Source organism: Salvelinus sp. IW2-2015, linkage group LG1, assembly GCF_002910315.2.
Source record: "Salvelinus sp. IW2-2015 linkage group LG1, ASM291031v2, whole genome shotgun sequence".
Classification (NCBI taxonomy): Eukaryota; Metazoa; Chordata; class Actinopteri; order Salmoniformes; family Salmonidae; genus Salvelinus; species Salvelinus sp. IW2-2015.
This window is the reverse complement of record NC_036838.1, coordinates 30,350,732-30,371,968: the sequence shown is the minus strand read 5'-3', so window position 1 is coordinate 30,371,968 and position 21,237 is coordinate 30,350,732. Positions and strand designations below refer to the sequence as shown.

The 21,237-nt window shown below is 43.5% G+C and overlaps 1 protein-coding gene across 3 annotated transcripts in view; it reads right to left on the bottom strand.

The window, feature by feature from the left end:
* The window catches only part of LOC111964606 (paxillin), a 49,571-nt gene that overhangs the window by 19,105 nt on the left and 9,229 nt on the right, over positions 1-21,237 (bottom strand). The window contains exons 1-7 of one of the 3 annotated variants that reach the window (XM_023988462.2): positions 11,300-11,449; positions 9,830-10,020; positions 9,441-9,496; positions 9,203-9,333; positions 8,817-9,012; positions 8,116-8,254; positions 137-2,968 (exon numbers count right to left, since the gene is read on the bottom strand). In XM_023988462.2, coding sequence (XP_023844230.1) covers positions 1,517-2,968; positions 8,116-8,254; positions 8,817-9,012; positions 9,203-9,299 — 1,884 coding nt within the window. In that variant the 5' untranslated portion in view covers positions 9,300-9,333; positions 9,441-9,496; positions 9,830-10,020; positions 11,300-11,449 and the 3' untranslated portion in view covers positions 137-1,516. Of the gene's footprint in view, positions 1-136; positions 2,969-8,115; positions 8,255-8,816; positions 9,013-9,202; positions 9,334-9,440; positions 9,497-9,829; positions 10,021-11,299; positions 11,450-21,237 lie in introns of those variants that run through there. The other 2 variants (XM_023988456.2, XM_023988469.2) reach the window with 2 other exon arrangements.

Sequence of the window (21,237 nt, the reverse complement as noted above, 5' to 3'; positions counted from 1 at the left end):
CCTGGCCAAACTGAGCAATTGGGGGAGAAGGGCCTTGGTCAGGGAGGTGACCAAGAACCTGATGGTCACTCTGACAGAGCTCCAGAGTTCCTCTGTAGAGATGGGAGAACCTTCCAGAAGGACAACCATCTTTGCCAAAAGGCACCTAAAGACTCTCAGACCATGAGAAATACGATTCTCTGGTCTGATGAAACCAAGATTGAACTCTTTGGCCTGAATGAAAAGCGTCTTGTCTGGAGGAAACCTGGCACCATCCCTATGGTGAAGCATGGTGGTGGCAGCATCATGCTRTGGGGATGTTTTTCAGCGGCAGGGACTGGGAGACCAGTCAGGATCGAGGCAAAGATGAACAGAGCAAAGTACAGAGATATCCTTGATGAAAACCTGCCCCAGAGCCCTCAGGACCTCAGAATGGGGCGAATATTCACCTTCCAACAGGACAATGACCCAAAGCACACAGCCAAGAGAACGAAGGAATGGCTTAGGGACAAGTCTCTGAACGTCCTTGAGTGGCCCAGCCAGAGCCCGGACTTGAACCCTATCGAACATCTCTGGAGAGATCTGAAAATAGCCGTGCAGCAACGCTCCCCATGCAACTTGACAGAGTTTTAGAGGATCTGCAGAGAAGAATGGGAGAAACTCCCCAAATACAGGTGTGCCAAGCTTGTACGACACCCAAGAAGACTTGAGGCTGCAATCGCTGCCAAAGGTGCTTCAACAAAGTACTGAGTAAAGGATCTCAATACCTATGTAAATGTGATATTTCTTTTATATGACAAATTAGCTAAAATTTCTAAAAACCTGTTTGTGCTTTGTCATTATGGGGTATTGTGTGTAGATTGATGAGAAAAAAAACWATTTAATCAATTTTAGAATAAGGCTGTAACATAACAACATTTGGAAAAAGTCAAGGGGTTTGAATACTTTCCGAAGGCACTGTATATCCTTGTGAAGTTCACAATAGCCAACATTCTACACAAGGCAGAAAATACAAACTCCATGCATCACTTCTCAAGTAAAACTTTGACAAGATGCCCTATATATTCAAGTCCTTGTGTCCTCATGTTGTGTTCATGTGAGTCACTCTCCCAAAATAAGAGCCCATCTCAATCACTTCAACTTGATAATAACTGACATACTGTAACAGAGCTAAGTTGAACTTGAATGAGCCTAGTGGACACAGTCTGATCGCTGCTTAATCCAAAAGATGGGCATTTGGAATAAGCCAGAAAATTGACGGTCCAATCAGCATCCTCTCAGAAACAGTGGGTGGGTTTAGGACAAAAACCAATTCAGTCAAACTTTGCTTTGAATTAGGCCATCCTCTGATTGGTTGAAGGTGATCCAATCGCTGACAAGTTAGTTTTGAATAATGCCCCATTACAGACAGACTCGAAGATGAGAAATCCCAGACATATAAGTGAAGTGAAAAAGGATGGTGAATTTAGCGATCAGACTGATTCCACCAGGCTAGAATGAGCCATTATCAGATAAAAATCCAATGGCATCATATATATTAGTGATCATTATCATCTCTGTATGTTACTGGCTCCGTTACACCTATCAGTGTGTGACACCACCAGTGCCAGGATACATGGGAAAGATGAAATGTGTCAAAGTGGGGATTTGGCCTCAAACTTGGCCTAATAAAAGATAAACCATACGGTGTCTTAGAGCCTTTAATCTCGCGTGCCAGCTTATTTTGGGAGAGCGTTGTTGCGGGTGGGTGGTCTGTTGGACGGGAGCATCGTACTTGGCCCGAGGTGGACAGCCTCTCCACGGCCGAAGGCTGGTTCAGGGGCAGGTCCAGGGTGGTCTCGGGGGTCCCTGGGCACGTCGAGGGGGTCAAACAGTCGTCCATCCAGCTGGCCTTGTTAAGGGGGGTCATTGTCCTCTCGCGCCCGTCCAGGGACGTGCTGTGCCTTGGGTTAATACTTTCCTTGTCCTCCCAAGTCCTTTCCTTGTCTCCTGCCATGGCATAAAGCTCCTCTTTGTCCTGATGAGTCTCCTTGGCATGCTCCACTTCTCTCTCTGGCAGGGAAAAGTCGAAGGACAGCAATCTGTCAAGGGTGTCCTTCAGCAAGGGCTCCCGACATGGCCATGTTATCCCCAAGTCAGGACATGCAGTAGGGGGCTCTGCTAGCTGAGCAGCAGGTGTTTCTGGATGCTTCTCCTTCAGTGGGGAAAATGGATCAATGGAAGCTGACTGAGGAAGGGTGATCGTTTTAGAAGTGGGACTCTTAGCAACACTAACAGGAATGGGGCTCTTAGCAACCAGAACTGGACGGGGGCTCTTGGCAACTGGAAGAGGACTGAGGCTTTTAGGAATCGGAACAGGACTGGGGCTCTTAGCAACCATAACTGGACCAAGAGTCTTGGCAACAGTTATAGGACTAGGGGTCTTGACAAGAGTCATGGGACTAAGGGTCTTGGCAAAAGGTACCAGACTAGGGGTCTTGGCAAAAGTTACTGGACTAGGCATCTTGGTGGTCTTTGTATACACTGCAGGACTGTTGTACTTTACAACGGGGGCAACAGAAGGATAGGGGGTCTTTGGCAAAGTGTGGCTTGTGGTGTTAGAGACCACAGTGAGGGACTCCATGTGGGAGGTCAGTGTAGTTCTCACGCTGGGATCAGTAACTCCTTCCAGCTGTGTGTGAATCTGGGTGTACTGGAGGCTCTGGGACGAGGCCAACAAAACGGAGGAGGCTGAAGCAGCTGAGAGGGGGGTGGAGGAGGGAGGGCCAGAGCAGGCATCTTCATCTATGTGGAGTTCTAAAGGAACAGGGTTACAGGAGTGGGACGTGTCACTGGGGGGCTCCAGCTGCAGATCACCAGGCCCAGTTGGGTCTCTGGTTACAACTACTGGGGAAGCAGGGGCTGCAGGTGACTTAGTCTCCAAGGAGGCGGGTTCTGATCCTTGACTGATCAGGAGGGTATTCATATTGACAGACAACTGAGAACCAGACTGGAGGATGGGCAGCACAGAAACAATAATAGAAGACAGGGAGAAAAAAAGGGGAAATGGTTTGAGGAGAGGTAGAAAAGGGAAGTTGCCACAGCGGCAGACATGCACCATGGCAAATGAATCATGACAACTTCCTCAATAAAGCTGTGTGAAAATTGGCATTATATATATCACAGTGATGGATATACAATCATTCACATTCCACACTCATTGCATCACAGTGTAAATACATTGTTGTATTGTGGGATCAATAAGGTAAATGGTAGGAAATGCCTGACCGAATGTACATTAGAGTCTAGACCACAGCAACACTACAGCAATCTACCTGTGTGAAGAACCCCCACATCCATGCTAAAAATCAATATACAACCAACCTTTAAAAAGCAACACATGCACCATTCATTTGACTGCACATTTCACCCTACAGTATGTCCCTTCACCCATCTGCATCTGCCTACCTCTCTTTCCTATCCATCTCTACACCGTTGAATAAGTAGGTGTGTCCAAACTTTTGACTAGTACTGTACATACGCACATACAGCACCAGTCAAAAGTTTGGACACACCTACTCATTCAACGGTGTAGAGATGGATATTTTTATTTTTACTATTTTCCACATTGTAGAATAGTGAAGACAACAAAACTATGTATTAACACATATGGAATCATGTAGTAACCAAAAAAGTGATACAACAAATAAAAATATATTTTATATTTGAGATTCTTCAAAGTAGCCACCCTTTGCCTTTATGACAGCTTTGCACACTCTTGGCATTCTCTCAACCAGCTTCATGAGGTAGTCACCTGGAATGCATTTCAATTAACAGGTGTGCCTTGCTAAATGTTAATAGGTGGAATTTCCTTCCTTCTTAATGCGTTTGAGCCAATCAGTTGTTTTGTGACAAGGTAGGGGTGGTATACAGAAGATAGCCCTATTTGGTAAAAGTCCATATTATGGCAAGAACAGCTCAAATAAGCAAATAGAAATGACAGTCCATCATCAGTTTAAGACATGAAGGTCAGTCAGTCCGGAAAATGTCAATACTTTGAAAGTTTCTTCAAGTGCAGTCGCAAAAACCATCAAGCACTATGATGAAACTGGCCCTCATGAGGACTGCTTCAGGAAAGGAAGACCCAGAATTACTTCTGCTGTAGAGGATAAGTTACCAGCCAGAAGAAATGGCTGCAGTTTTACGGTCGCCCAACCAATTGTGCTATTATGTGGGTTTTTTTGCGTTATTTGTAACTTATTTTGTACATGTTTCTGCCACCGTATCTTACGGCAAAAAATAGCTTCTGGATATCAGGACAGCGATCACTCACCTCAGATTAGACAAAGATTTTTTATACAACAAGGACGACGCACAAGACATTCTCCAAACACCCCACAGGGCCGACATCCCCGTTATTTGCAAGAGGAAGCGACGCAGGTACGTACAGAGGACAAAGAGCTGGTTGCCTGGTCAGGACCCGGAGAAGGCACTGGGAAAGCTGCCGTTACCGTCAATACTACTCACCAATGTGCAATCATTGGACAATAAATTAGAYGAGGTATGATCACGAATATCCTACCAACGGGATATAAAAAACTGGAATATCCTATGTTTCACGGAATCGTGGCTGAATGACGACATGGATATTCAGCTAGCGGGATATACGCTGCACCGGCAAGATAGAACAGCACACTCCGGTAAGACGAGGGGGGGGYGGTCTGTGCATATTTGTAAACAACAGCTGGTGCACGAAATCTAAGGAAGTCTCTAGATTTTGCTCGCCTGAAGTAGAGTATATTGTGATAAATTGCAGGCCACACTACTTGCCTAGAGAGTTTTCAGCTATACTTTTCGTGGCTGTTTATTTACAAMCACAGACAGATGCTGGCACTAAGACCGCACTCAGTCAACTGTATAAGGAAAAAAGCAAACAGGAAACCACTCACCCAGAGGCGGCGCTCCTAGTGGCCGGAGACTTTAATGCAGGGAAACTTAAATCAGTTCTACCAAATTTCTATCAACATGTTAAATGTGCAACCAGAGGGAAAAAAATTCTAGATCACCTGTAMTCCACAAATAAATCCKACCACAACTCTATCCTCCTGATTCCTGCTTACAAGCAAAACTTAAAGCAGGAAGCACCAGTGMCTCGGTCTATAAAAAAGTGGTCAGATGAAGCAGATGCTAAACTACAGGACTGTTTTGCTGTCACAGACTGGAACGTGTTCCGGGATTCTTCCGATGGCATTGAGGGGTACATCACATCAGTCACTGGCTTTATCAATAAGTGCATCGAGGACGTTGTCCCCACAGTGACTGTACGTACATACCCCAACCAGAAGCCATGGATTATAGGCAAAATTCGCACTGAGCTAAAGGGTAGAGCTGCCKCTTTCAAGGTGCGGGACTCTAGCCCAGAATCTTACAAGAAATCCTGCAATGCCYTCCAACGAACCATCAAACAGGCAAAGCGTCAATACAGGGCTAAGATTGAGTCATACTACACCGGCTCCGATGCTCGTCTTATGTGGCAGGGCTTGCAAACTATTACAGACTACAAAGGGAAGCACAGCTGCGAGCTGCCCAGTGATACGAGCCTACCAGACGAGCTAAATTACTTCTATGCTCGCTTCGAGGCAAGCAACACTGAGGCATGCATGAGAGTATCAGCTGTTCCGGACGACTGTGTGATCACGCTCTCCGTAGCCAACGTAAGACCTTTAAACAGGTCAACATATACAAGGGTGCGGGGCCAGACGGATTACCAGGACGTGTGCTCCGGGCATGTGCTGACCAACTGGCAGGTGTCTTCACTGACATTTTCAACATGTCCCTGATTGAGTCTGTAATACCAACATGTTTCAAGCAGACCACCATAGTCCCTGTGCCCAAGAACACAAAGGAAACCTGCCTAAATGACTACAGACCCGTAACACTCACGTCCGTAGCCATGAAGTGCTTTGAAAGGTTGGTCATGGCTCACATCAACACCATTATCCCAGAAACCCTAGACCCACTCCAATTTGCATACCGCCCAAACAGATCCACAGATGATGCAATCTCTATTGCACTCCACACTGCCCTTTCCCACCTGGACAAAAGGAACACTTATGTGAGAATGCTACTCATTGACTACAGCTCAGCGTTCAACACCATAGTACCCTCAAAGCTCATCACTAAGCTAAGGATCATGGGACTAAACACCTCCCTCTGCAACTGGATCCTGGACTTCCTGACGGGCCGACCCCAGGTGGTGAGGGTAGGTAGCAACACATCTGCCACGCTGATCCTCAACTCTGGAGCTCCACAGGGGTGCGTGCTCAGTCCCTTCCTGTACTCCCTGTTCACCCACGACTGCATAGCCAAGCACGACTCCAACACCATCATTAAGTTTGTATACGACACAACAGTGGTAGGCCTGATCACAGACAACGACGAGACAGCCTATAGGGAGGAGGTCAGAGACCTGGCGGGTGGTGCCAGAATAACAACCTATCCCTCAACGTAACCAAGACTAAGGAGATGATTGTGGACTAAAGGAAAAGGAGGACCGAGCACGCCCCCATTCTCATCGACGGGGCTGTAGTGGAGCAGGTTGAGAGCTTCAAGTTCTTTGGTGTCCATATCAACAACAAACTAGAATGGGCCAAACACACCAAGACGGTCGTGAAGAGGGCACTACAAAGCCTATCCCCCCTCAGGAAACTAAAAGGATTTGGCATGCGTCCTCAGATCCTCAAAAGGTTCTACAGCTTCACCATCGAGAGCATCCTGACTGGTTGCATCACTGCCTGGTACGACAATTACTCGGCCTCTGACCGCAAGGCACTACTGTAGTGCTTACAGCCCAGTACATCACTGGGGCTAAGCTGCCTGCCATCCAGGACCTCTACACCAGGCGGTATCAGAGGAAGGCCCTAAAAATTGTCAAAGACCCCAGCCAGTCATAGACTGTTCTCTCTACTACCGCTTGGCAAGCGGTACCGGAGTGCCAAGTCTAGGACAAAAAGGCTTCTCAACAGTTTTTACCCCCAAGCCATAAGACTCCTGAACAGGTAATCAAATGGCTACCCGGACTATTTGCATTGTGTGCCCCCCCCAACCCCTCTTTTTACGCTGCTGCTATTCTCTGTTTATCATATATGCATAGTCACTTTAACTATACATTCATTTACATACTACCTCAATTGGGCCGACCAACCAGTGCTCCCGCACATTGGCTAACCGGGCTATCTGCATTGTGTCCTGCCACCCACCACCCGCCAACCCCTCTTTTACGCTACTGCTACTCTCTGTTCATCATATATGCATAGTCACTTTCACCATATCTACATGTACATACTACCTCAATCAGCCTGACTAACCGGTGTCTGTAKGTAGCCTCGCTACTTTTATAGCCTGTCTTTTTACTGTTGTTTTATTTCTTTACTTACCTATTGTTCACCTAACACCTTTGTACTGTTGGCTAGAGCCTGTAAGTAAGCATTTCACTGTAAGGTCTACACCTGTGGTATTCGGCGCACGTGACAAATAAACTTGGATTTGATTTGATTTGAAATTGCGGTCCAAATAAATGCTTCACAGAGTTCAAGTAACAGACACATCTCAACATCAACTGTTCAGAGACCTTCATGGTGAAATGAGGCCTTCATGGTCAAATTCCTGCTAAGAAACCACTACTAAAGGACACCAATAATAARAAGAGACTTGCTTGGGCCAAGAAAAAGGAGCAATGTACATTAGACCGGTGGAAGTCTGTATTTTGGTCTGATGAGTCCAAATTTGCGATTTTTGGTTCCAACCGCCGTGTCTTTGTGAGACGCAGAGTAGCCAACAAGTGCTCAGCACATGTGGGAACTCCTTTAAGACTGTTGGAAAAGCATTCCAGGTGAAGCTGGTTGAGAGAATGACAAGAGTGTGCAAAGCTGTCATCAAGGCAATGGGTGGCTACTTTGAAGAATCTAAAATCTAAAAGATATTTTGATTTGTTTAACACTTTTTTGGTTACTACATGATTCCATGTGTGTTATTTTCATTGTTTTGATGTCTATGAAACCTTTGAATGAGTAGGTGTGTCCAAACTTTTGACTGGTACTGTATATACATACACATATAGACACATCCTGGTAAAAATAATATTTCTGTGAAACTTACATTGCTCTGGACTTTGAAGTCGGACAGCGAGGCCATGAGCTCGTCGAGCTCCCGCGTGGCGGAGGAGGCAGAGATTCTGGCCTGCAGCTGGGAGGGCGTCTCCTCCTCCCCCTCCGTAAACTCCACCAAGGGGGTGGGGCTAGAAATCAAATAAAAACAACAAACATTAGGCCATAAATGACCACAGTCAAACATGAGAAACACACAGGAGAATAGCACAACCAGTGTGCAAGATTAAACGGTCTTCCGGAACTTGAGGTGTAGTGTCACTGCTTTGCTGTCAATTGTCCCCCATTTCTGGGGATAGGAACGTTTTTGCGGCAATAGTACAATTTATCCATCTAGAGATGACGCAGCCAGTATACACTTTCACAAAATAGTCAGAATTAATCTAACATAACTCAAGAAATCKGTCAATAATTTTGACGTTTTTGTCAAGGAGATCTTAGTCGTGCAATTTTACATCTRAGGTTGGTGCAGTATTTCTCAAGTGAAATGATAAAAACTGAATTAAAAAATCCCTACTGCTGATTAATCACTGACGAAGGGGCGTCATTTTGACAACATTTTGTGACGTTTTTTTGTGTGTCCACGAACAGACGGAAAAACCCTTGCCGAAGACCAAAATGAACAAAAACGTCACAAAATGTCGTCATGATATATGCTCAAACTGGGAAGCACAAGGACGCCTTAATACTTACATGGGGGAGGGCACAGAACTTTCTAGCTCGTCCAGAAGGCTCTCAACGCTGGGGCGCACGTCTTCAATGACCCTGGTGGCCACGCTGCGCTTGGGCTTCTCCATGGTGGGGGGAGGCACCTTGCCGGCCCCCGAAACCCCGTTCTCCTGCACATAGTGGGTGGTGCTGCTAGAGGGGAGGGGCGGGGCTGTCTCCTCTGCAACAMAGATGGAGAAAAATACATCTTTACATACAGTATTCCCTTAGTTTCAACAACAAAGACAAAGTGCCTGCTAAGTGCTTTATGTACCAAAAAGGGTTTTGGACCCGTGAGCCCTGGTCAAAAGCAGTGCACTATTTAGGAAATAGGGTGCCATTTGGGATGCAGCCATAATGGTATAGCGTACCCTCAGTTGGGAAGGAGGGCGTGTTGTGTTGCACAGCGTTGAGCTCCAGAAGCAGCCGGTCCAACTCCGACAAGTTGCTGCCCAGGAAGGAGCTCATGGCAGCCTCTGCACTCTTTTGCTTGTTGGGGAAGCTGCAGAAACCAACAGAGACACAAACATCAGTAACAGACATCTGATGTTCATTTTGTCTTGCGACACTACACAAACAAAAGTGTATTGTTATTATTAGCATTATTACCTGTAGACGTGGTCGTCTTCACTTTGGGGTAAGGGGGGGGAGCTACTGCTGTAGGACTAAGAAAGGGTAGGTACAAATCAAAATCTATTGCTTACATACAAGCCCTTAACCAACAATGCAGTTCAAGAAATAGAGTTAAGACACACATTTAGAAGTGCAGTATGTGATTGGTCTAGATGGGTCATGTGGTAAATGAGTGTATGTCACGGGTGTTCAACTGTACCGTCAAAGGGTCATGTGGATACAGGCTTTCGATCATCCATTCATAGTCTTCACCAATACTTTATTAGTTGAACCAGGTATGTAACTTACTTGAACAAAAGCCTGAACCACACCTGCCTTTTGGGTATGTACTGTATGGGCACACAAAGGTGTATATGAGTATGTACCTGTGTGGATGAGCGGGTGGATTCTAGGGGGTCGAGCGCGGTTCCGTTCAGGGCCTCAGCAGAGGGAGGTTGGGGTACAGGGGGCGAGGCCGGTCCTCCCGTGGGGAAAGAGTAGGGCGTCTCGTCCGGCAGAAACACCGGCCGCTTGGAGATGTGGGAGGTTGTCGACTCCAAGTCCGCCAGCAAAGCATCTAAGAACATAGAGAGTAAGATCCATTTTTTTTTTAAACGCAGCAAGTGGCAATCTTAAAACCAAGAGTTGACCTGGCGTAAACAGAAAATCACTGACAAGATTGACAACGCTCAACATTGGGAAATCCCCTTTGCTTGTTTGACTGCATCTCTCAAGGAGAAGTTTCATTTTAAAACGTAGGCTATCCTGTCCCTAGATCTCCCATCATCTAATGTACCACAATGTTGTGCAGGACAGTAAACCACTAATCTACTGAAGTTTCAAACTTCATTGTTGTGGGAATAACATTCAGCCATTGCAGCAGACTAGTAAGTAATCCACTTCACTGAATCATCTGGACTATGTCACCACTCAGCACCACTCCTTTGGTTACTCATTTACCCTGCTGTAGTACACTTACACTGCCTCACTCACTCACTCTGCTGCTCCCAGAGTTMCACTGCCAAGAATAGAGTGTGAAGTGAACAGTGGCGACACGTGAAAGCTTTGGTAACTTAACATTAAAATGTTGACTTTATTAAGGATTTATGTTAACACTTTACATTAAGGCACCCTTTAAACAAACTATTAATAAACAGTTTATATACTACTTATAAACATTTCGTGAATCATTTTAAGTATACCTTAATCTAAGGAGTAAGCCTACTGCCCAGGTTGTATTCACGGCCAACCAATTGTTGCTTTCCACCTTTGATTGGTTCATCTAGATCATGCCTGTTCAATGCCTTGGAAACATAGACCAACCCCAATTTGGGATTCAACACCACACATCCCCAGCTCCCCTCTAAATGCAGCCATTATATCAGAGGTAACAAAACAGCAAGCCAATTAGCCTCCCAGACAGTTTGTGGGCATTGAAGAGAACTTGAGGAAGACGACATCATCCACACCCACTCTGTAAACCTTCTCTACTGTTACACACCCATGTCCCTACACGGTGATCACTTCTCTTAATGTCTTAAATCGATGCCTCTGATATCACAAGTGTGTGAAACTGTGTGCAATACAATCCTCCTTCTTCACTAATAATACTGACCCTACTGTCTTAAGTAGACTCTGCTTCAGTCAGAACATTAAATCAGAAAAACAAACAAAAGCACATCCATAAATGAACTGTGAACGATATGCACCTAAACTATAAGAAGTCAACAATACACTGCCACACTGAACCAAACAACTGATAAGATGACTGAAACATTACGCGCTGAAAACTGATGCCGACAAAAGGTGAGAAATAAAAGAAAACCATGAGACTCACATCAGTGGAAATGACATACCTGAGGCGATAAAGACTAGCACATACACACCCCGGAAGGACGAAGGCAGGAATGCAGAGGAAGACTGGGAAGAAGAACGCAACCCAAACACACTGGCTGACAGGCAGGAACTGCTACCCTTAACTAGCACCAGAGACTGGTAATGAGAGACTGAGACAGGAGGGGAGGAGGGAGGGAAGAGGGGAGGCGTCACTTTGGTAGCAGCGGGAGGATTAGGTTTACTCCTAGCAATGCAACTTTGACGTTTCAGTGTTCTTGGCTCCATGAAGGCTGAGGTAAGAGTTTGTTCTCACTCACACGACTGCCGCAGAGAACGGTCGGCTAACTAGGCAAGTAGAGCGAACTCGACAACTTATCACACCAAAGCCTGGGAAAAACAACGTTGTGAAAATGTTGTGAAAATGATGGAAGATATGTTGTGTCTCTTGTTCTGTCGGCCTCAAGGTTCAGTCCAGGTGCACTTGACTTTAGTGACCAATTCATTTAAAAACATAACACAACACACTCCCTCATCAGTACGGAGAGGCTGAGACAGTATCCCATGGTCCAAGGAATCATGGATGCCAAAGACAGACAGTGTTGATCGCTACTGAACAGAACCACTTTGGCTGGAGTTAACGTCATTAGCATGCCAGATGATGACAGGGTTTCCGAAGCAGAAGGGTTTGCTCAACAAGTCTGAGACAGTGTAGACATTCCAGAGGATTTGATTCTGGATACAGTAGAGCCGGGTGTTTATTTAACTGCAGCCAGATACTCCCTCTCAGGGGAGATAGATAGTCTAACAACAAACTAACTGCCCAGAGGGCTTCTTGCTGGGCAACGAAAACGCTCAAAGATGCATTACCGTTTGATTTCAAGTAAAAGGGGTTTCTGAAGGTTTTTGTGTGGAAGGTTGTGTGCTAGTACACCTGCCAGCAAAAAAGTGGAAGAGGGACAGTCGTTAGGACAAGGCCAGCCTCCAGTTATTATTTCTGGTAGTTCTGAGGGCTCAGATCATGAAGGAAACTGATTGCAACAGGTTGTGCAATACGGAGGCAGTTTTTTTWTTWTTTTTATTGCTGTGGACATTAGCATTTGTGTGGAGGCCTACAAAAAGGCCTGTGTCAGTCCTCCCTGCCAAAGGATTGAGGGGGAACATGCCATAACACATCAGCTTATAGCCAGCCATTCGCATGGCTCTGTTACAATATCCAAACTCAAATATCACTCAGAATGAAACAACATACACTGCCTTCAGAAAGTACTCATATCCCTTGACTTGTTCCACATGTAGTTGTGTTACAGCTTGAATTCAAAATGGAGGAGAAAACAATATACAATCTCACCCAACTACACACAATACCCCACAACGACAAAGTGTAAACATGTTTTTAGAGTTTTTCGCAAATGTATTTCAAATGAAATCCAGAAATATCTCATTTACATAAGTATTCACACCCCTGAGTCAATCAATACATGTTAGAATCACCTCTGGCAGCAATTACAGTTGAGTCTTTCTGTGTAAGTCTCTAAGAGCTTTGCACACCTGGATTGTACAATATTTAAACATTACAATTCTTAAATATCTGTCAAGTTGGTTGAGGATCATTGCTAGACGTCCATTTTCAAGTCTTGCCATATGCCACTCAGGAACATCCATTGTCATCTTGGTAAGAACTCCAGTGTACAAGTGCATTCGGAAAGTATTCAGATCCCCAGATCCTTTGCGATGAGACTCGAAATTGAGCTCAGGTGCATCCTGTTTCCATTGATCATCATTGAGATGTTTCTACAACTTGATAGGAGTCCACCTGTGGTAAATTCCATTGATCGGACATTATTTGGGAAGGCACACACCTGTCCATATAAGGTCCTACAGTTGACAGTGCATGTCAGAGCATAAACCAAGCCATGGGGTCGAAGATATTGTCTGGAGAGCTCCAAGACAGGATTGTGTTGAGGTACAGATCTGGGGAAGGGTACCAAAACATTTCTTCATCATTGAAGGTTCCCAAGAACACAGTGGCCGTCATTCTTAAATGGAAGAAGTTTGAAACCACCAAGACTCTTCCTAGAGCTGGTCGCCCGACTAAAATGAGCAATTGGGGGAGAAGGGCCTTGGTCAGGGAGTTGACCAAGAACCTGATGGTCACTCTGACAGAGCTCCAGAGTTCCTCTGTGGAGATGAAAAACAAGTTTCCATGGTCTGATAAAACCAAGATTGAACTCTTTGGCCTGAATGCCAAGTGTCACGTCTGGAGGAAACCTGGCACCATCCCTACGGTGAAGCATGGTGGTGGCAGCATCATGCTATGGGGATGTTTTTCAGCGGCAGGGACTGGGACACTAGTCAGAATCGAGGCAAAGATGAACGGAGCAAAGTACAGAGAGATCCTTGATGAAAACCTGCACCAGAGCGCTCAGGACTCTAGACTGGGGCAAAAGTTTACCTTCCAACAGGACAACAACCCTTAGCACACAGTCAAGACAATGCAGGAGTGGCTACGGAACAAGTCTTTGAATGTCCTTGAGTGGCCCAGCCAGAGCCTGGACTTGAACCCGATCGAACATCTCTGGAGACCTGAAAAAAGCCGTTCAGCAACGCTCCCCATCCAACTTGACAGAGTTTGAGAGTATCTGCAGAGAAGAATGGGAGAAACTCCCCAAATACAGGTGTGCCAAGCCTGTAGTGTCATACCCAAGAAGACTCGAGGCTTTAATTAAAAAAATAAAATATATATATATATTTTTGCTTTGTCATTATGGGGTATTGTGTGTAGATTGATAAGGAAAAAAGTATATTTAATCAATTTTAGAATAAGGCTGTAACGTAACAAAATGTGGAAAAAGTCAAGGGGTCTGAATACTTTCCAAATGCACTGTATATTTGGCCTTGTGTTGTTGTCCTGTTGAAAGGTGAATTTGTCTCCCAGTATCTGTTGGAAATTAGACAACCAGGTTTTCCTCTAGGATTTTGTTGTGCTTAGCTCTATTTCATTTCTTTTTATCCTAAAAAACTCCCTAGTCCTTGCCAATGACAAGCACATGCATACCCATAACATGATACAGCCACCACCATGCTTGAAAATATGAAGAGTGGCTCTCAGTGATGTGTTGTATTTGCCCCAAACATAACTTTGTATACAGTACTTTACTTCTTTGCCACATTTTTTGCTGCAGTTTTACTTTAGTGCCTTGTTGCAAACAGGATGTTTGGAATATTTTTATTCTGTACAGGCCTCCTTCTTTTCACCTCGGCCATTTAGGTTAGTATTGTGGAGTAACTACAATGTCCTTGGTCCATCCTCGGTTTTCTCCAATCACAACCATTTAACTCTAACTGTTTTAAAGTCAGCATTGGCCTCATGGTGAAATCCCTAAGCGTTAGGAAGGATGCCTGTATCATTGTAGTKACTGGGTGTATTGTTACACCATCCAAGTGTAATTAATAACCTCATCATGCTCAAAGGGACATTGAATGTTTGCTTWTTTTTTTTTTACCCACCTACCATCTTTGTGAGGCATTGGAAAACCTCCCTGGTCTTTGTGGTTGCATCTCAGTTTGAAATTCACTGCTCGACTGAGGGACCTTACAGATAATTGTATGTGTGGACWACAGAGATGAGGTAGTCATTCAAAAATCATGTTAAACAGTATTTGGGCCCACAGAATGAGTCCGTGCAATTTATAATATGACTTGTTAAGCAAATTTTTACTCTTGAACTCCCATGTCCACTTTGATATTATGGGGTATTGTGTGTAGGCCAGTGACACAAAATCGCTATTTAATCTACTTTAAATTCAGACTAACACAACAAAATGTGGTTAGAGTCAAGGGGTGTAAAGACTTTCTGAAGACACTGTATTGGGAATTAATTCTAAGCAATGATTTACTTATACACTAAATGACTAATAGGGGCCTCTGTTTTGAAGCCACCGCACCTCCATTTTGGCATTCTCCCACCAGTGTAAAACATATTTTGGAAAGCTATAAAAATGCATTTATTAATTTCTACATTTGTTTTTGCCACTTTTATGCTATTACAGACACCTTAATGCTTACTTTTAAATGATATTATGTGAGCTAAACATTCATATAAAAAATGTATAAAAATATTTTCCTTAAAGTAAATTTTTTGAAAGTACTAATGTTACTGTCCCCACTACAACAACAAAATACTTAAATACATTTAATTGAAATACTGTAGAATTCCATTAATTCCTATGGAGGACTGCTCCTTCTGGGGAGTACCAATATTAACGACTGGTGGCTTCAAAGCCTCTCATTGGCAAATACATAGCATCATTGACTAAGTGTGCATATTGGAACTTGGCCAAGGACCGTGCACTCCTGTCTGGAACTAAGTCCCTCAGTGGCCGGGAATGAAACTGCAGCAAAGTTAATAGTACCCCGAATGAGGTAGTGTCTCTTTGAGTCGCCTGCAGCTGGGAGATAGCATTTCAACCTCTGCATACTAAACAAATCCTCTTCCCTTGAAAAATGTGCTGACACCTTTGGAGGAGAACATCACGGACAGAATACATTTCCTAAATGTAATACGGTAAAAAGATATGAGCCGTATTGAAGTTCATAAACCAGTCGCCCCACAGACGGTAACTAGGGTGACTTGAGCCCCCGGGTAAGAGGTTGAGCGACCCCCTGGCTAAAATAAGAAGCCTAAAGCCCCTAAATATACACACCACCAGAGCTTTATGTGCTTGGGTGAAGAGCATGACCAAACTGCAGGATCAGCAACCATAAAGAAGGTTCTAGATTTTTCCTTGCAGTGCATCGTAACCAAATACTGAAAAATAGGCCTACTACATCTGAATGAAGTGAAGCCTGTAAGCCAAGATAGGTTAGTTGAAGGGTGCCACAACACAAAGAAAAGAGAATGGAAAGAGATCTGAGAGAGAGAGAAGGCTAGAAGTGGGTTGGTGTGATCGTGGAGACTCCCTCCCTGTTCATATTAATGGTGAGCGTTTTTTATTTATTTATTACGATGCCGCCTTGAGCATAGAGTCACTTAGGATTCATTACCAGGCCAGACAGGGAAGAGAGAGAGAGTTAGAAACACAGAGAGAGAGGGGGAACTCCTCCCTAGAGCACAGAAGTGGGTTGGTGAGACCGTGGGGACTCCTTCCCTGTTCAAATTAACGGTGTGTGTTTTTTTTAGGAGAAGACGGCAGGAAGATGAAGAGATCCAGACAGAGGAAAAAGAGAAAAGGGATTTAAGAGAAGAGTGAGAGTACAGGACGAGAAGAGGGAATGAAGATAAACTTTGAGTGCATTACCATGTGTTATTAATAAAGTTACATATCGCAATATTATTTTGGACTATATTATATCTATACTTTGACTCGAAGTACCAATATATATATATATTTTTTAAAACTTTTTGGGGTTTGTTGTTGTTGCTAGGTAGCGTTTGCTGGCGCTAGTCAGCTGTACCTGCGCCACAACTCTGGTATTTTTCATCCTACAGCTTGTTCTACATCTTCTTTTTAAATAGTGAGCCAAAATGTTTTTTGCACTTTCTTTGGGTAGGCTATCTCAGTGCTACCCACTAGGTCCCATTTTCTACCCACCCAGCTAAAAAGCAGGCCTTTGCCAAGACACTGCCTATCGTAAATGATCGTGTCTTCAAAAATGCCTTGCTTTTAGGCTACAATTAGCTAACAAAATCACCTTTCCATACTAACACAACAGACAAAACTCTCCATCGGAGCATGTCGTCAATTTATAAATCCTCTACAGGATTGGTGGGACGGTTGAGCTAACGTAGGCTAATGTGATTAGCATGAGGTTGTAAGTAACAAGAACATTTCCCAGGACATAGACATATCTGATATTGGCAGAAAGCTTCAATTCATGTTAATCTAACTGCACTGTCGAATTTACAGTAGATATTACAGTGAAAGAATACCATGCTATTGTTTGAGGATAGTGCACAGTTATGAACTTGAAAAGTTATTAATAAACAAATTAGGCACATTTGGGCAGTCTTGATACAAAATTCTGAACAGAAATAGAATGGTTAATTGGATCAGTCTAAAACTTTGCACATACACTGCTGCCATCTAGTGGCCAAAATCTAAATTGTGCCTCGGCTGGAATAATACATTATGGCCTTTCTCTTGCATTTCAAAGATGATGGTACAATTATCTTTTACCAGATCGAATGTGTTATATTCTCCTATATTAATTTCACATTTCCACAAACCTCAAAGTGTTTCCTTTCAAATGGTATCAAGAATATGCATATCCTTGCTTCAGTGCCTGAACTACAGGCAGTTAGATTCAGGTATGTCATTTTAGGGGACAATTTTTTTTAAAAAGGGTTCGATCCTTAAGAGGATTTACACAACGAGTGAGTCTAATCCTGAATGCTGATTGGTTAAAACCTCATTCCAGCTGGTGTCTATTCCACAAGTTACCGCCGGCTAAATCTATGACGTTAAAAAGCCTATTTACTCTGTTACATCTTACTGCGCAATCCACTGTCTCATCAGCCCAGCCAGGCACTTTATAAACGTGATCTCTACTATAAAAAGCATCTAGACATTATCTCACATTTCTTTTAGAATAACATTTAGTATTCAACAGCAGAGATTTGTATAAACCTTGCTGTCTGTCTCTCCAACATTTGCAACATTGTTTCAAAATTGTAATTCGATCTCCAGCTGTCCCATAGTAATGAACGTGTCCGGATGAGACAGACAGGCAGGCAGCGTTTCTAGGCTAGTCCAAATCACGAATGAGCTGGCATAATTCTTATGGATATATACAAAGAAATGTCAATTGAAAAAAGGTGAAACGAAGTGCAGCTAGTTTTCAGTCTTTCCAGCTTCAGTTTGAAGTGATTGTGTTAGCTATCGTGCCTCATTTGCTCATTGTTATTGATGTATCCAAATAAATGTCACCAGAAAACAGCTTAAACAAATGCAAATGCAGCTACTATTGTTATTCTGGCTGCACTGTTTGACGTGACTGTAAGTTAGCCGTAGTTGTCTAACTAGCAAACAAGGGATAAGAACGTTGCCAGCCAGTATGGTAATGGAACATTTAGAACAAACGACTGGGACGCGTCCATAGATACAGAACAAAAAGACTGAACGACTGGGTCGCGTCTCTGGCAACCGAACCGATAGAAGGAACGACCAGCTGGGTTAGGTAGCAACACTAGATTTGTGTTGGGAATATATCTTGTGGAAGGATGAAATAGTATGAATAAATTCAGCAAAATAATGTTTTTAATGAAAATATGTCAATCATTATTTGAATATGTTGGTAACCCGTTGTATAAAAGTGATAATGCCTTCGACGCCAGTGTTTGAAGGATATATTAGCACAGTTTGCAGGCCCTCGACTTTGTCTTGAGCCTAACAACACCCGTGACAATATATCCTCCAAACACCGGCTTCTCGGGCAATATCACTTAATTATTCTCTTATATAAGCCAGAAATGTTTTATTCACTATACATGTTCATGCTGGATGATATTATGTGTAGCTGCTTAGGATATAAAATATAGATGCCATGAGCTAATATGGGTTTCAGTAGTCTTGTTCACCATTCTGCTTCATTCTAGATCAACCAGTGTCTGTTGCAGACTGAAGAGGGCGACATTGAATTGTTAAAAGATCGTGAAAGAGAGAAAGGGACTGTTATGCAGAATGGGAAGTCAACAGTGAGGTTTTAAATGTCATTGGGTTTTGAGCCAGAGAAAGAGAAAGGTGGGGGCACTGTTATGCAGAATGGGAGGTCAACATGAGTACTTTAAATGTCATTGTGTTGTGTGTTCCCATCTTGAAAATAGGCTACTTGGTATTGGGACATGTATTGTAATAAGCCATAATACAGTATGTCAAACAGTCATCTCAACAAGAGAATGGACAGAGGGAGTGAAAGATGGAGAGAGAATCTGCCATGGTTTAGGTTGTTGAACATTCCTGCCTTCTATCTATCTGTGCATGTATGTCCCCACTTTCTCTTCCTTCCCTTCATCGTCTTAACTGATGGGCAACGAGGTGAGCTGGGAATTACTGACATGCTATCGCCTGCTCGCTTTTTAGATAAGAGAAAACGAGGGGGGCGGGGTAGGTAGAGAGAATATAGGAGTTTGACGGGCAAGAAAGCAAGGAAGAAAAAGGGGAAGGTGTGAGGATTGCAGAAGTCACGGGAAAGATTAAATAAAGGTAGAAATGACCCTGCTCATATGTTTCAAAGGCTGTTGGTTCTCCAATGAGTTGAACACTTGAGCAGAGATTTAGAAAGTACATTCTGATATAAAGATGTAGGATCTTAATTTGATCACTCTTTTGTTGCCGAAAAAACMGGAAATGCAAACTTGTAGTATATTTCCACTTTAAAAAGTCAGATGTAATTTTCCCTAAAGAAAAATACATCAACCCGTACAAAAAATGGGCATTGATTATAATCCACATAATACTTCACATTTCATGTTGCTTCAGGATTATTTTCCTGCTGTAGCAAACTGGCTCAAATTAAGATCCTACATCTGTAGGCTACCAGTAGGTAAAGCTTTCCTGATTTAATACTAAATGCCTTTACAGTGTTGATCCTGCAGCATCAGAGTAAGTTGACTAAAACGGTTTACAGTCAGCAGAGTGGCTTTTGAATATGACATGAGCCGAGCTGGCAAGCTATTTGAGGAGAGATCCCCTACACACCCCCACACCCATACCTCCAGATCAGTGGCAGGCAGCAGAAGGCTCTTGCCTGTTGAAATGGTGTGTGCATCATTGGTTCCAGCTGCTTCTGCTACAATATTCACAGGTGCCTAGTACCACTAAAACAAGTGCAAACACTCACACAGGCAACCTCACCATACACATGCTATGGACAGGGCAAACCACCCAAACTGCAAACCTGGATGAGCCAATTACATAACGGATTTCAGATTTTWTTTTATTTTAAAGGGTTTAAGGGGCAATCTGGGTTTCAAACTAAAATAAAACAGGCACCCCGCCACTTTGTTTGCTATACAGCTGAGGGATGAGACTAGAGAAACTTAACCACTGCCAATCACTTGCCGTGTAAGAATACCCATACTTGACAATTCTGTCTTGTGCAAGCTTTAAATACACACAATATTTGTTAGCAAAAGTGTCAGCTAGAGATGACGTGCAGGAGCTTGCAGGGATTTGCAGTTTTGCATGATGTCTACTTTGATGCAAATTAGCATTTTTCGAATCAAGAGACCAAATAGAGCTGAATATATTGATAAATCACCTTGTCCGAGAGAGATTTACATGGTTATCAAAACGTCACGCCGTGATAAGCCTTTCACTAAACACATCCCTTATTTGAAGTGTTTCTAAAATCCCCCATGGGAAAAATGAATGGTGGAAAACCAATTGGAACCATTTTCCTGTTTGACTGCTAGCTTTTATGGGTATTATGACACCTCCACTGTGGGGCTCTATAAGCGTCTAAATTGGAACGTAGTGGCTGTATAGTAACATGCTATACATGATGTCAGAGCTTTGGCTCTGCGCTTCACAGCGCTGTATGGGTTTTCACTAACAGCCATTCTGAACTTGAGCAACGCGCGTGACAAGAAGTGGCCCCATCCCTGCCGGCAATTGGGCAACTTTTGCAAATGTTTGTTGTCTGAGTGAGGGAAATTCTGTATATTAAAATGACTTGATTTATTTTGAAAGATGAGGCATTGAGGATTATAATAAATACTGCATTGATGTCATACAAGCAAGCCAAACACCCATAAATCCAAATCATGGAACTCATGTTATATACAGTGTCAATGTTTATGATCACTATGTTTGATGTACAGTTACAAGATGACATACCCTGGGTTGTTCTGAACAGAATGATCCTACAGTATGTCTGTTATTGTGAAGAAAATTTGCCATGGCACATGACTCCTTTCAATGAGCACCAAAGTTCTGATCGGTTTGTCTGAATTGCCTTG